Genomic DNA, 17386 nt, shown 5'->3' with positions numbered 1-17386 from the left:
ATGGAAGGTACAAAGACCTCTGGAAAAAAGGCTGGATATTGGCATTATCTGCCAGGGACCCACCTCCTGGCATTGCCACATGTTGATATTTATTATGCAGCATGTCCTTCTTCCCATATTGCCTAAAATCCATTTGGTTGCTACAACAGTTTACACTGGGGCTCAGATAAGGGATACTGTGTTGTCTTCCTCGAGGCACAAATAAGGATTCCTCGAGGTATCAAATAAGCAGGAATCTGAGATTATTGGTATTGTATATGTGCAGTACTCTGAAGATTGAAATAAGCATTCTATTAACACTACAGATTGTGGAACTCAGGGACTGCTACCACGTAAAACTCAAATTATCCACTTGGAAGGAGGGAATAGATCATCGTTAACAAAGCCTGCATAAACCCCCATTCAGTTTCTATGATGAATTTTAGCATGATGATTTTTACAAGCCTGCAGACTGCTGCTGTTGAAAAATAACCATGAAGCTGTTGAATGTGAATGCACATTTCATTGATTTACCTTTTCTTGATTAAACTCCTAAAGGTTTAGGGATCTGGTTGACTTTATTCATGTATTAATTAAGAATATGGATTGATACAACTTGCTGAAAATATCTTGGCAACAGGAAAAGGTTGGTCCTCTAATTGTTTGATGATAATTTATTATTAGCATAATTAGTTTTAAGTGTTCTTTTAGAAATAGGAAATAATTGGAAAAATACCCACAATCCTCACATTCAAGAAGTCATTCTCAGCAATAATAAGGATGGAACTGAAGTTTCTTTTATTGGAAGTGATTGACCTAATAACTAAAACTAGAATTCACTGGATGGGCCAACATACAAATATATTAGCAAATATTTATTTGGAGTGTTTATATTCTGCATTTCTTTTGTTCAGATTAGCTTTCCATCTGACCAGACTGAGACCTGCATAGTTAGCTTTAGCAAGGTGACTGATCATTTGCCCAGCAGTTTGTATACTGAAAATGGTATTATCTCGAGAAAATAGGATTCCTCATTCATTCTGCATTAGACATTTATTCAGAATAGCATCAACAACCATATGTAAATCTGTCTGGCAACTAAAGATGCATGGTGAGCCTGTTGGTGTTGTTGAAGTTACTGAATCAGAGATGGCTCTAGCACCCAGACACAGTAATAGAAGCCTCTTGATAGTTTTCTTGTCTGTCTGCCCGTCTGTTCTCTGTTTCTCTACATTTCAATATATATATATATATATATATATATATATATATATATATAGAGAGAGAGAGAGAGAGAGAGAGAGAGAGAGAGAGAGAGAGAGAGAGAGAGAGAGAGAGAGAGAGAGAGCTCTTAATATTATCACTGAAACAGGTTGCATTTTAGGTAATACCTACAGGTTTGAGCTCAGGGGGTTGTATGAAATATGTTATGCCAACAAACCATTCTGTGTTATCAAACGAATTAAAGGGAAAGAGGGATCAGCAAGCACTACAAGAAAGGACAGTCATATTAAGTGAGAGAGGCAGGCGTTAGATTCGATAATCCCTTGCTTTCATTGATTTAGTCTGATACTTTGAAGGCTAAGTGGGTGAATCGCTTTCAGTAAATCCCCTGTGCTCAATTTAACCTGTTCAGTTGACACCTGCTTATCCGTATTTGCTTTAGTCATTGTGTCAGGGATTGCACAATAGATCTTATCACCCAAACAGTTTATAATAGAAATGTATTAGTTGGCATGGACTCTGAATGGCTGGATTTATACAATATCTTTGTTGTGCTGTCTTGTTAAGAAAAAAAAAATAATGGACCAGCTTTGCTAACTTTTCAAAGAATAGCCTATACATTTGAAATAGCCAAATGTTGACTTTTAATCTCATATATTGTGGCATGAATTGAATGTATATGAATACAATTTTTAAAAGAAAAAGGTATAGAATGTTTTGTTCTTCTTAGTTTCCTAAATTTCATCTTGTAATCTGTGGATCTCAGGAGATGTGTGAATTCCTGGAATGTTAATGGTTAACATTCACCACCTTAGAAGGTTGCCACATTCAGTAGAAAGATGGTAGTTGAAAGGGATGGTTACCTTCACTCCATTTGTTTGCCTGAACAAGTCCTCTCCATCATTGGTGCTTTTCTCTGCAGGAAAAAAAAGACAGCTGTATTTCCTGCCATGAGAAATCAGCATCGCTAGTGGGAGTATTTTGAGGTGTACAAATGGTGACAAAGACAAGATAGCTTTTCCCTTTGATGCTCTTGCATTCCTGATGCAATGTCTCAATAAATAATAGCAGCAACACATTAGGATATTGTGTGTTTTAGTTATGGGGATGGCAGAGAAAAGGAGGATATCTCTTTGAACATAAAAGTCTTCTGACACAAAATTCAATAGGTTATTGAATAAAACTATGAGTGACTGATCATGTTTTATTTTAATGTTAAAATATATATTTAAGTGTTTATTAACTATTGCTTAAGGGTTAAAAAAAGAATCTTTTCAGAAAGAGTCTTAAATCTAGAGAATGAACCTTTGATAAACAGATTTATTGCTTTCATACATCAACACTAACTGACCACTGAAAAGATTTGGAAGGTGCTGCCATTAAGTGTTAAAGTTGCAAGTAGTTATCTTGACCCATCAGATATAAGAAGATATTGTTATTCAGACAGATGTGGATGGCTAGATGGATAAATATATGACAGAGGTCTTGCAGCTGATCCTGCATTGTAGCTGTGATTCCTCTAACCGAAATGAACTTTAAATGGAATGTCATATTTTAATTTAAGCTAGCCAGTGTTTTCTTTTAATTCTAAAACAGCCACTTAGCCCAGTGTATTATGAAATATTGTATCTTCATTTAAAAAACAAAAACAAAATTCTGATCATAATGCTTTGAGGGTTCAAGAAGGCTGCATGCTTTCTAATTTTATCCATTCCTTCATCCAGGACAGAGCTGCAGCCTCGTAATAGGTCCTTAGATCGGGTAAGCTTAGCCCCCCTCTTCCTTTATCATCAATTAAATTCCGGTATGCTATCCTCGCTCTTTTTCCAGCCCAAATAAAATCTGTAATCTTTCTTTTCAATTTCTCAAAAAAAATTTATTCCTTTGATAATGGGTATATTTTGAAACAGGAATAGCATTTTGGGGAGTACCATCATCTTTATTACTGCAATTCTGCCCATCCATGTTAGTGGGATTGTTTGCCATCTAGTAAGATCTTTTTTAATGTCTTCCCATACTTTGACGTAATTATCCTGGAATAAATTGATATTTTTGTTTGTGACCCATATACCTAAATATTTTACTTTTGGGATCACCTCGCAGTCTGCTGCGGCCTCCAGTTTCTTACAGCTTTTAGCATCTATATTTTTTACTAAAAACTTAGATTTTTCCTTGTTTATAATAAATCCTGATATGTCACCATGTCTTTGAATAATGTCCAATACTTTTTTAATACTTTGTAGTGGGTTAGTTAGAATACAGACTATATCATCTGCATAAGCCCTAATTTTTAGTTCTTGGTCACTGATCTTTAAACCCGTAATTTCCTTCTCTTCTTTATTCTGACATTTAAGATTTCCAGACCCATAATAAATAATAGTGGGGACAGCAGGCAACCTTGTCTGGTCCCTTTTTGTATGTCGATGTAATCTGATAGTTGACCATTGATGTTTAACTTTGCTCTTTGATTAGTGTATATAGCCCCTACTGCCCTTTTGAATTGGTGGCCAACTTCAAATTTTTCTAACACTTTTTCCAAATAATCCCATCTAACATGGTCAAAGGCTTTTTCTGCATCAATAAAGAACAATGCCAAATCTCTATTTGGGTCTTTTTCTGCTACTTCCAGGGTGTTCAATATCAGTCTGATGTTTTGATTTACTTGTCTTCCTGGGAGAAACCCCACCTGGTCTTTATGAATGATCTGTGCTAGAGCTTGCTTAATTCTATTTGCCAATATAGTGGCAAATATTTTGTAATCGCAGTTCAGCAATGATATTGGTCTATAATTTTTAATTAAGTCTAAATCTTTATCCTGTTTAGGGACTAAAACAATTATGGATTCCTTCCAAGATTCTGGAAGTTCCCCCTTTTTCAAGACCACATTCATCACTGACACCAACTGTGGTACTAGCTCTTCCTTAAATGTTTTATAGTATAGGGTCGAAAGTCCATCTGCCCCAGGGGACTTATTTACTTTAGCCATATTTATTGTCCTGATTACTTCCTCTGGTGTAATTTGTTTGTCTAAGTCAGCTTTCATTGCTTCTGAAATTTGTTCTAAGTTTGTCTCCTCCACATACTGGGAGATTGTCTTAATCTCCCCCTGAGTTTTTTTGTATAAGTTGGCATAATATTCTTCGAATAGTTTTTGTATCTGTTGTGAATCGGTGACAGTTTCTCCTTTATTTTTTATCCTCATTATCAATGGTTTTTTCTTTGCATCTTTTATTTGCCAAGCTAATAATTTCCCTGGTTTGTTTGCATTTTCAAAAAAGTTGTATCTATTATACATAACTTTCCTTTCTATTTCACTAGCAATTAGCTGTTCGTATTGTTGGTGCAATTTTTTTAGTTCACCTTGTAGTCTTGTCTTTGTACCTTTTTCTTTTTCTATTTCTAATTCCTTTGTCCTGATTTTTGATAACAACTCCAGTTGGGCCTTATTTTTTCCTTTGTACCAGATCGAGTTTTGTTGTATCAATAACCCTCTAATTACTGCTTTACCAGCGTCCCAGACTATTCCCTCCTTCATTTCTTCTTTAGCATTGTCCTTAAAGTAATTATTAATCCCCATTCTAATTTTTTCCCTATGTGACTTGATTTTCAAAATATAATCATTCATTCTCCAGGCTCTGTTTCTTTTATATCCCACTCTTAATTTCATTAATATCGGATTATGGTCGGCTAATACTCTTGGTAATAATTCAATCTTCTCTGTTTTACCCACTAGTTCCTTAGTGCCAAATATCAGATCAATTCTTGAGGATGTGCCATGTCTATGTGAATAGTATGAATACTCTTTCCTTGTTGGATTGTGGACTCTCCAGATATCATAAAGTTCCCAATACTGAATTTCCCTTAGGAAGGATCCTGGGAGTCGGCCTTCCTTCCTGTCCTTTTTAACTTTACTATCTCTGTCCTCTTTGGGCACCATGACTCCATTAAAATCCCCCATCCATAACATTTCCTTTTCCCCATATTCTGCTAATATACGTGTCAATTTTTTATAGAACAGTTTTTGTTTGTTGTTTGGTGCGTAGACTCCAACTAATAGTACCGGGGCTTTTTGTATATATACTTTAATTATTAATATTCTGCCATCCTCATCACAGAATATTTTCTCTGGTGCCAGATCTTTTTTTATATAGAAGAGTACTCCATTGGTCTTTTTACTGTTACATGCTGTGAATAAATGGCCCAGCCTTTCTCTTTTTAACAGGTGACTATCCTTGTATATCAGATGTGTCTCAACCAAACACACTATGTCTGATTTGATTTTCTGCAAGAAATGAACCACTTTCTTACGTTTATAGCCATTATTCAAACCGTTAATGTTACAAGACATGATTTTTAAATTTTGTACAGACATTTGAATCTACTCAATCCCATCCCCCCACCTATTCCCCATCCCAGTCAGCAAAAGAAACATATTGTATTTCCCAATAATCAGTTCATTACTCTTAATGTCCCTTTATTTGTTAGTCTGTTCCCCCACTTTTTTCATCTTCTTCAACTTCATCTTCCTCTTCTTTTTCTTCATCTGTCTGGGTGCCCTCCTTCTCATTTTCCTCCTGCTCCTTCTGCTTTCGCTCTTTCCTTTCCTGTGGCACCCCTTTACCCCTTCTGTGCCCCTGGCTCTCATCACCTGCAAGCTGTTGTTCTCCCCCCGGAAAGTCCTGGGCATATTTCCTTAGGAACTGTTCAACCTTCCCTGCATCTGTAATATAATGTCTCTTTGACTTATGGTAGAAGGAGACACCCTTTGGGAAGAGCCAACGAAAGGGGGTGCCTTTGTTCTTCAGTTTAACCACCAGTGCATTGAATTCTTTCCTTTTTCTAAGAAGCCTTCCCGGGATCTCCTTCATCATTAATATTTTCTTTCCCTCAATCACAATTGGGGTTTCATATTGTTTTTTCAGCACTATCTCCTTAAATGTTTTGGCAACAAATTGTACTATACAGTCCCTAGGTACTTTTTTTTGTCTTGCGAAGGCTGAGTTGATTCTGAAACAAGACGAAATTGAAGCATGAATAATGTCCAGATCTTGCTCTTTCAGCAGCCCTGCCAACATATTAGCAATGAAAGAGATGAGACTTTCTCTTTCCAGGCCCTCCTTAAGACCTCGTATCCTCAAAGAGCACTCACAGGCTTTCAATTCTTGCATCGCTATGGCATCTAAGACCTGTTCATGGTGGTCTTCATAGGTTTGACTCTGCTCTTCCAGTCTTTCCACTCTTTTTTTAACAGATTTTTGGTCTTTGTCCAGTTTTGCAAGTTTATTGTCCATTTGGTCTTGCCTATTAGCAATTTTTTGTAAGTCCTGCTGCACTGCTCCTATTGCTTGTGTCAGATTTTCAAACATTGATCTAATCTCCAGGAGGGTTTGGTCTGGTGCTGCTGCTGCTGCTGCTGTGGAGACTTGTTTTTTTATTTTTTCAGATGCTGCAGGGACTGTGGCATAAGATGATATCAGGCCTTTCATCCCCGGCCCCGTCACTTTGGGGGAGCGTTTATCTATTTTTTCCCCCACTCCTTTTTGTATCTAGATCTTGACTTTTTTTTCCTTTTCCTCTCCTTCTCTCTCCTCCTTCTTGCTCAAGGCCGTTCAAGGCCGTTCAGTTCTGTAGACAAAACAACTATTCCGGAGAGTGCTGCTTATAGGAATCTGCCAAGATGGGTGGTGGTGGGGATAGGTATAGTTAAACCTCAAACATAAGAGGAAAACAGTGTCTTTTAATCCAATTATTATTCTTCTGAATCTTAGTTCAATTAAAGTCCTTGCAACTATACATCTTCTGGATTGGAGACATCTGGATCAAGCCTCCTATCAGGCATGGTCAGTAGCATGCATATTCATAGTCTTTTGTTACGACCTGCCTCTTTCAGCACAGTATTACAGTGCAGCTTTTAAACTTTGGAATACAATACTTTTAGGCTCTTGTCTCTCAAGGAGTTAGCTTAGCAAATTATCTTATCTCCAGCAGGAAAAGTCCAAGCTTTTAATTGTCAAAGGAACTTATTTATAGCTTCAGTGCTCAGTGCTAAATCAAATAAACGTAAATCATGTGCTTACTTAAGAGAAGAAGAGTTGGAGCCTTATGCGGAGAGATCGTGGAGACGGGAGGATTTCTCTGTGCCTTCGAGCTTTCCATTCGAGATGCTCTTTGCCGGCAGACACTCTCCTCTCTTTGTGTCGCCCAAAGATGAGGAATTTGAGGGGTGAAGATAACCTTTCCCCTCACCATCTATCTCCGATGCACGGAGCTGAGGCTCCATGCGGCTTTCTCTCCTCAGCTCCAAGATTGACCATAGCCAAAGACTGGAAAGGGGAAAAAGGTTTAACTAAAAAGGATTGGAGAGAAAGAATGCGGGAATATATGCTAATGGCCAAACTTACCAACAATAGGAAGAACAAAAGTAATGAGGACTTTTTAGAAACATGGAAGCTGGCCATAGCATATCTGAATAAGGAGTCAGTAACATAGAGGAGTTCCATTAGGAATTTAGGGTTACTATTAACAAGGATATATAAATTGGCTTAAAGGCTTCATAGTGCTTCAGGGTTGGAAGTCATGGTGAAGGGTGCACGGGTGTGGGGAAGGGGTTTTATTTTATGTGGGATAGGGGTTTTGGGTGCGTGCAGGGTTTGTTGTGTGTAATACGTTGTATGTTTTTGTTTTGTTTGAATATTAGGGTAAACTCTTATATTTAATTTCTAAAAAAAAAAAATGAATAGAAACCCGGATTGAGAGTGGTGGATGACATGTGGAAAGAGCAGTTCTATATGTTTTGAGTAACAGATAATAATATGTACTGTGTTAGAATTGGCAGGCTGGTTGACTAATGTAGATATGCATGCACATTTCAAAATGATTGTTATCTGACTATATTTGCGATAATTTGCTGTTTTGTTATGTAACGTTTCATTAATAAACTGTTTACCCACAAAAAAAAAAAAAGAAGGCTGCATGCTTTATTCCATAGATTTACCAATTGAAATATTAGTAATTAATCATTAAATCTTGGGGAGGTTACATCGTAGTTTTATAATTCTCAGAATTCTCTCAGAAAAGTATACCCATTTGCTATGCTTTCTGGAGTATAATAGAAGTTTTGGTCCAAGAAGTAACTTTTTCCAAGCTATATTAGTCGGTAGAGTTTATTTGAAGCAGAAAGCTGTGGGCATACTGTTTTTTTCTTTTTCCTTATTTTATGATTAAAGGAAATGAAAAAGGAAAATATTAAAAGATACGTACTTTCTTCAAATACAATGTTCCTACAGAATATTTTGGTTGCTATGCTAAACTCGACAGCAAAGGAATGAATTCCAGTGAACATACAGAGATGTTTCTGATTATTCAAGCCTAGAATGGTACTACTTGCTTTTGGGGCAGTAAAATGCTATTTTGCCTGCTTTTTGGGGGGGGGGGGGGGAGAGCAAGACTGTTGACTGTTGCCTTAACAATTTGTCACTTTATCTTCTTTGAGTATGCAAAATATAAAGAGCTACTCATTTAGATCCAGACGCATGGTGAAATGAACACGTTCATATTATCCCCAACAGTGAAAAAATTGATTTATTGGTGGCACACACTACATTTTTGTGACTGTACTGGGAGATTTCAGCCATAGAAAAACCAGAAACACAGAAGAATGTGATTTTTTTTTATTCAATAAAGATTAAAATCAGCTTGAGTGGGAGGATCTCAAATTCCTCTATGGATGTTTATTTAACTTTATTTAAATTAAGTGATGATGAAGGATCACCTTCCTTATGCAAGAGAACAGAAACACTGGCTTTCATTGTGCAGTGCAATGAAATGTAAAGAATGAAAACAAACTATACTATTTTCATCCTGCAAAGAAAGCATCACGCAATTGCATAAGTAATGTAAGGAGCAACTTTAGGTTTCATCTTGGCAATTGTTACCAAATAAGTCTTGATAAAGCTTCAGTTCCAGTTCACTGGACACAGGGTGGGTGAAGTTAGAGCTATGCACAAAACTTTCCCTGTACTTCCCAGGAAACTTCCTTCTTTGACAAAGATTGGGAGCGTTGTTGATAACCATTTTCTATGAAAACAAGACCTTCAAGTCTCCCTATCTTTCCTTGGGTTGCAGATCAGAGCCATGACTTCCTAGAATGAGTCATTTGTAAAGCAGTCTTCCCTGATTCCAACTACCTTACCAAGGATTAGTGTATTTTCTAGTAAGTAATATCTTCTCATAATATGTTAAACACAACCATTTAGTTATCTTGGCTTTGAGGAAGAATTCAGGCTTTTTTTTTGCTCTAGATTACATTTACAGTAGAGTCTCACTTATCCAACATTCTGGATTATCCAACGCATTTTAGTAGTCAATGTTTTCAATGCATTATGATATTTTGGTGCTAAATTCGTAAATACAGTAATTACTACATAGCATTAATGTGTAGCTCTGAGAAAGAATGTTTTGACCCATTTCATTGTGTGCCGTTCCCTCTGTTTAACTCAACCTATTCAAAAGATTTGTTTGACTCACAGGAAAAAAAGCATACTTACAATGTGTGGGCAGCTAAATAAAAAGATGGAGATAGTTTGAACTGGGAATTTTTTAAAACCCAAAGTTGTTCCTTCCTCTCCCCATACCTCTTGCTCTCATACATATACAAACATGCACATATACAAACTATGTAGCTGTTTTAAAACAAGTATTTAAATGCACCAAGAAATTTGGTAATGAGATCTGGTATCTTATCCCAACCTCCCCCTTGTTTTAAAACTATTTTAATCCATTTAGGGAATTGAAAGCAAGGGAGCCCATCCCACCATGCAGGGGGACTTCCTGTCTGTGCCCGTGAAGCTCTGTAATGTGTAAACATTTAAAGCAGTCTCAAAAAAGGGAGGGGGATGAAGACCATCAGAGATCATCTCAGGATGCATGATATTCCTTTTTTAAAGTGCCAAAAACATGTGGGATAGGATTTGTCAAGTTTGCCCATGTTTAATTGTTTCTGTAATGTGGAGGAAGGACTGTTTCTCACCACTTTGCTTCCGTTGCATTTTCTCCATGATGGTAATCTCGGAAAAGTGGTTAATAATTACACTGAATGAAATGGAATGAATGGAAGCATAGCCTTGCAAGAGGGGGTTGTGGCAAAATGGAGGGAAGGAAGGCATGAAAAAGTTTTATCCTGGCAAAATGGTTTTAAATCCCCCGCACTCCCCCCCCCCCAAATGGGATGAGGTCCATAGTAATCTTGGCTTTTGATACTGAAGTTTTCCCTGATTAAAAAAAAGTGGAGAGAAGGATTCTCTGTGTGATGGTTTGGAATGTGGGCAACAATGGGTGGAACACTGAAGGGGAAACCCTTGCGATGGGAAGACAGAATATGAAACAGAATTATTGAGGCTCTAATGGAATGATTCCCTTGGATAAAGAGATGGTCCCTGACGCTTCTCAAGTTCCATGGGATAAGTCTCATTTCTAGTTTGGCCCAAACACCTCAAGGCCAGATTGCACTACATTTTATGCCAGGCAGAAATATAGAAAGCTATTATTTATTTATACTAAATTTGCTATAGTTGCATGTGTTAGCACAGAGATTTAAGTTATCTTCCCTGCATTTTTGAAAGCTTTCTATTGATACACTAGTGCAAGTTCAAAGGCTACTTCAAGTGCCTGAACACTACTGATGTAAGAGGTGTGTAATGTTGGAAAGACTGTAAGGATGCTTTGCCAAGAGAATCATAGAAGAGTGCTGTTTATTTTGCAACAGACCACAACTGATGATAAATGAAAACATTATTAAGGAACTGTTGTCACAACAGCACGTTTGACAGCTTTGTCTTGATGGCAATTAATGAATAAAGGACTTCCAATAAACCCTATTATTAATAGCCCTGCTAAGGTCTTGTAAAGTCAAGACCAGGGTTTACCTGAATGTGTCTACCTAGAGCAGTGGTTCCCAGCCTTTGGTCTTCCTGGTGTTTTGGACTTTAATTTAATTTTAAAAGCTCCCATAATTTCTAAAAGCTGGTAAACTAGCTGGGATTTCTGGTTGAGAGCCATTGATCTAAAGCAAGATCTAGATCAGATAAAATAGCTGATATAAAATGATTAGTGTGAAATGGGCATGTGGCAAGATAGTGACAAACAGGGTATGCTTTTGTCTCAGAGTTTATTTCATCAGGGGATGTTATTTCTACTTGGCAGAAGTTACATATACATAGGGGAGGAGATGTAAAAATAAGTTAGCAATGGTGGTTGAAAAGTAATGAAAAGAAAAAAGAGCATTGTGTGCCACAGATTAAGATAAACAATGTGCCCATTTACAGAGCTGTAATTATCCTTTAAGTGCTAACAATCAATATCTGTAGCAGGTTGGAGAATTGTTACGTCAATACAAATCTAAATGGACTTCTTGATAGCCTCTTATTTGGTGATTTCAAGACACATCCTGCCGTCACTTTTTTTTGTCAAGAGCAGCAAAGATTTAGTTATTGTCTGAAGTAATTTTCTTGGCCATGGTTACCCAGTAGGTTTCCATGGCTGAGTGGGGATTTGAACCCTGGTCTTCCACAGGCCTTGGGCAATACTCAAATCACTACAGCATATGGACCCATGAGATTCATATCACTCGAAGTTTTATAGCTGAAGGGCACCGTGCTGAACACATTGACTTTTAATAGTGAATCATTGTGTATCACTGTGCCTCCATGCAGGGGGCATAGAACCTGTTGTCCAGCACCCTGCTGTGTTCTGGCTTCCCCCTGCCTCATCACATGGTGGGAAGCCTTCTTGAGCTGGCTCAACCCATCTTTCCTAATGGAAAGATTAGTAGCCTCCCATCGACCACCGCTGCTGATTTTGCAGAAGCAGGAGGATGTTTGCGGCAGTTCAGCCATGCAGCTGCCCCAGAAGTACTTTTCCAGGGTGTGATGGGAGCCATTAGGCTCCATGGCTGAAGTTTTAAAACCCTGTCACCATCAAATTTTGGATCGTATGAAGAGGTCCTTACACTATGCTGAAATGCACATTTATTCCTGAATAGTAATCGTGAGAAACTAAATGCAAAATACAGTATAATAATCTAATCCAGAAGTCAATACAACAGCAGTCAGGTTTCTATCTTCTAGATAGGATTCGTTAGCAGGTTGCAGTTCTTTGATCTGGCACCTTTTTCATTATTATTTTTTTCATGTCAGGAGTGACATGCTGCCCTAACTCAAATTAAGGTTTAAATATTGTTGCCTTCACCAGAAAGTGGCAAGAAATCACCTGAGTTCCACAGCTGGATAATGATTCTTCTCTTGAATGGACTGAGATTAAAGAGAAAAACATTGAAGCAATTGCACCCAGTCTATTCAAATTCTCATTGCATTTTCAGTCCTACAGGGAGCAAGAGAAATATTCCTATTTGATATTGGTACAGAAATGAGGTGAGGGAAGCAGAGATCTGTTGGGGAATTTCTAACAACCACAAGGCTCTTTCCGTATAAACTAATGCTACTAAGATTTCTCCATTTCCCCCTTGTTACATTTGTTGCATTTATTTATTCATGCTCCAGCTAGCCTTTTCCCTGACTGACAGCTTCCAGATGTTTTGCATTTTTTTATCCCAAGCTTCCAAATGTCATATATGGCTTGAAAGTTATTTTTAGTATAGAAGTAAGAATATTATGTTTTTTCTTGCAACAGCTACAAAAAAGAACAATATTACAGCTACATAACACAGTTATGTATTAAATTGAATGTCATCTATACTGTATAGGGGGTCAGGGAGTAGTATGTGCATTACATAGAATAATTCATTAGCATTTATCATTTGTCAAACATCAAAAGAAGTAAAGGACAGTATGAAAGTGATTTGATCATTGGATTGCAACTCTGAAAAACAAATAGGTGATCTTGGGCAAGTTGCAGTATTTCAGCCTCAAAGGAAAACAAAGCCAAACTCCCTCTAAATAAGCCTTGCCAAGAAAACACCTTGATATGTTTGTTTGCTTATTTAATTTAAATTTCATTTTGTTCCCTGTGTGTGAATATAGGTGGCAATGTTCACCTTAGGGTTGTCATAAGTCAGAAACAACTTGAGGTATACAACACAATGAAAGTGGTTACAATTATCTTATTTGCTCCCTCTTTCCCTATAATATTTTGAATTGCATGAAAATATGACTTTTATCTTTCCCATATGCTATTTATATTGATATAGGTAGAACAATGTACTAAAATGATTTGTATCAACATTATCAAATCCTTACAGAATTATTCCCACAAATTAAATCCTGGTATAACAAGGATCTGCATTAATTGTTTTAGACAGAAAAATGCTATAAATAAAGCAAGTCAACTTCCTTTTGCAATTGTGGCTTTTATATGGACCAGAACAGAGTCAAACAGAGATGCTAGCATTAACACAGAATTGTAGTAAACAATCTCTCTTTTAAAAAACAAAGAATACTTCATCTCTTAATGATAATGTATTTGCAAATATTTCACTTAGAAATGTTAGTTATTTGTTGAAGAAGAACTTATTGTACCAAGCATGTTGGGCTTTCATTGAACTAATCCATTTGTGTATCTACTGTAATGGGGCACAGTTTGATTGTGGCCTTCCTAAAACATTTTGTGTGAGAGAGAAATCAACCATATCCAGATAGCCTTAGCACTTATAATAGAGGATGTGTATTAGGGTAAGGCTTCTTTGTCATGTTAGAATTGGCTGCTATATGGAAAAAAGCTTTAAAAGGGCAAGCATAATAGCTCAAGAATGTACAATGCGGGACATAATACATATGAAAAGGAATAAAAAACAAGGGTAACAAGCGAATCATATCCCAACTAAAATTATATTCTAGTCTCTGACTCTAAGCATATCTCAATAACTGCATTAATATTTATGCACACCCTGGATATATAAAGTGGTAATTGTTGCCTCTGTGAGTTCAACTAGTTTTCTTGCTACCTACATGCTGCTGATAAATCCCAGGATGCCAACATGACTCTAATGGGAGATAACTACACTCCATCTCTAGTAAATGAAGTCAGACGTAAACTTGTAACTTAACATGGAGCATAACTGTGTTCAGGCAAAGAGCTAGCTGGCTTGTAAAATAACTGAAACAAAGGAACTTCCCCATAATGACTAGTATAATCATTCAATGGACTTTGTGGAAGTCACACTAGCAATATGTGTGTGTGTGCATTAGCAAGCTGTAATTATTTGTCACAATACAAAGTGATCAAAGTTTTTGAGAACATGAAAAGTGGGCATAAGAAGAGCAGTCAAGCTTTCTTTGTATATTCCCTAACCTGGCATCCACACCTGAATTTTCCTCTTTCATAGTCAAGACAGTGTTTGTTCTTGGTGGTTGATTAACTAGCCGATGCCCCTGCTGAGAGTGTTAATAGAATTTTTGTCCAATTTCAAAGTGGTGGTAAATTAGAAAATGTGCATTGAACAATCCATGTGAAACTTATTCTGTGGTTTTCAGAGAATTTGAAAAATGATTGCTGTGGTCAGACTGAAGAGGATGATGAGTTTGAAAAGGAACTTTATGTATTAGAGGTCCCATGTATTAATAGAAAAGGCAGCATAAAAAACAGTGGTGGTTGGATTTCACCCAATGCATTTTGCCTCTGTATACCTCCATTACACAGCTGAGACAAATTTGGCTCTTCATTTACTGAAATATGCTAACAAGTACTACTTTTTTCTTTTTTCAAGTGACTAACTGCTATCTAATTTACAGGTCTTTGAACTGTCACTTATACGATGGTGACATGAATTAAGTCCAAAAAAAGAACTACCAATTTTTATTCCCCTTAATTGTTAATTGTTCTAATTTTTTTCCAGGAATGTGTGAACTGCATTCTGTTACTGCTATAAAAATGTAATTATTCTGTTGACTTTGGTTAGAAAAATATAGTTGGAGTTATTTCTTTGCAGAAACCATTCTTTTTGCCTTCAGCAGAAAAGAGAAGCCTTAGAAATAGAAGACTTAGATCGCCCTATTTGTTGAAACTGTTCTAGTTTCCAGGAAAGATATTTACAACTGCATGACAAATATCATGTTTTTGAAAGATCCTTATGACCATAATTTCTAGATTTGCTGCTCTTCAAACGATTATTATCTGTCCTCACCTTGTGAACCTTTCCTGCCGACTGCATGGCTGCATGTTTGGTAGCATGCTGTCTTCCTGTTGAGTTTTGTCATCCATTTTCATATGGTTTCATACCAGGGAGAGGGAAACTTAACATTTGATATCATCATCTTGGAAGGCCACAGAGCCATGCAACGCAAAATATCACATCCAGTGAACGACAATCAAGCATATCATTTAGAAATTAGGGCTCCCTTTACATCAAGTATAGATCCCATCCAGTTTTACATTAAAAGGAAAACTAATAAAACTGTCTGTAGTCTTTTTTTGTTAAATTGTTTTCTTACTTTTTCCTAGAATTCGCCCGGTGGTATTACCTGTCTCAGAGAGGTAAAATTTAAATCAATTTGACTAACTTTCAAAAGAAGTTTTTCCCCTTATTGTAACGATATAAATTGTTATTATAAATTTCAAAACTTCATGGTTTCCTTTTAATCTTGAAATTAGGCCAATACTTTGAAGTTGTAATTTACTATCCTCTGAAAGTATACCACGTCCATTTTCTAATACAGAGTGGACATTTTGATGTGTTACCTGCCATGAATGAGTTTATGCAATTCAACATAAGGTAAATTGTTTCAAAATCTTCAGAAAACTACCAGGAACTGAATATAAACCCACACTCCCCCAATCTTTTTCTATCCCATAGTTAAAGCATATTAAAAACATCTGGGGTTATAGAGCACATCATTATCGAGCACAATTTTGAAGAGTTAATAATGAAGTAACACTCCATATAAAGCAAGCAACATAAATCTTTCAAGATGTGGCTCTTTTCACAAGTGTACCAACTGTGGCTGCATATAAGTTCACATAAAAAAGATAGGTGTATACTTTGTTCTCAGATTTTAATGTTACACTTTATGTCAAAAGATCCAGTTGAGTTCACTGTGTTTGGAGACAACTTCAGATTCATGTGCACTGATGTGAATAGCAGGTATATGACTGGAAAGAGAAAAGTTAATGTGAACAAGGCTATAGCTGCAGTAAGTCAAACCAGTAGCAATTTCTGCAATTAATTAAAATTACAATTTTGGAGAAAAATTTAGGTGGAACCATGATTCATTTCAAAAGTGAAGAGGCTTTGAAATGCCACAAGCAAGGGTGCCATTCAGCACACTGTGCTAGAATACACATAATATGTGGTGGGTTAGCAAACATAAGCTTTTCTTGTTTCTGTAGTCTACTGTTGCCATTCTGCTAAAGAAACAAATCAGAAAAACAACTACATGATTGTCTGCAATAAAGTCTTTATGGAAATTACTATCTGCTATCATAATTGGTGTTTGATTGAGGTTTTGGGTTCTGTAGTTTCAGAAACCTTTTAATTTAAGAACAGAGAAATGGAAAGTACTTCTTTTGAAGAGTTCTTCCCTTAATTTGTAGCTAATTAAAGTGAAACAATTTCTAAGGAATTCCATTATATTAAAGCTTCATTGCATAATGATCTATCTGTCCTGCCCATAGAGTTCATGACAGTTTTAAAGGTAATAATTGACTTTTTAAAATATTTTTATCTAATTATTTTACACAAGGAAGATACATTTATCAAACAGACAGAGTTATACATAACAACCCATGTGTCTATGGGAAATACATTCCAAGACTCCCTATGGATACACAAAACCATGAATAATAATGAACCATACATTTGGACTATACTTGGGCCAGAAGCATACCATACAATTGCACTGAGCGAACCTAGGGATGACCCATAAACACTTTTGGGGTCGGGAGATGGGAGATAATTTTCACAGCATGGCTAAGTGAAACCATTGATATTGAATCTGTGGATAAGGGGGTAATTCTGTATTCATTTTATCTAGCAGCCCATAATCAGTAAGCATCATGTAGTATCTATAAAATCTAATGATTTTATTTAAATGTATATATATCGTGTACATGAGCAGCAAATCCAAATGCTCTATCCATTTAAAGAAATTGTTAGACCAGAATATTCCCTAACTGTTATAAAAAGAAACTGCTTTCAGACAGCACAATGTACTCTGTGAAATCAGTGTTTTGAATA

At 36.5% G+C, this 17386-nt stretch overlaps 1 protein-coding gene across 6 annotated transcripts in view; it reads left to right on the top strand.

The window, feature by feature from the left end:
* The window catches only part of kcnip1 (potassium voltage-gated channel interacting protein 1), a 747099-nt gene that overhangs the window by 699402 nt on the left and 30311 nt on the right, over positions 1–17386 (top strand). Inside the window, exon 2 of one of the 6 annotated variants that reach the window (XM_008104644.3) lies at positions 15655–15687. The exons of 4 other annotated variants lie outside the window; for them this stretch is intronic. In XM_008104644.3, the coding sequence (XP_008102851.1) occupies positions 15655–15687 (33 nt within the window). Of the gene's footprint in view, positions 1–8203; positions 9416–15654; positions 15688–17386 lie in introns of those variants that run through there. One more of the 6 variants, XM_062970465.1, reaches the window with a different exon arrangement.

Source organism: Anolis carolinensis, chromosome 2 (assembly GCF_035594765.1).
Source record: "Anolis carolinensis isolate JA03-04 chromosome 2, rAnoCar3.1.pri, whole genome shotgun sequence".
In the NCBI taxonomy this organism is placed as follows: Eukaryota; Metazoa; Chordata; class Lepidosauria; order Squamata; family Dactyloidae; genus Anolis; species Anolis carolinensis.
The sequence above is the reverse complement of the archived record's forward strand: the minus strand, read 5'-3'. Positions and strand labels throughout refer to the sequence as shown.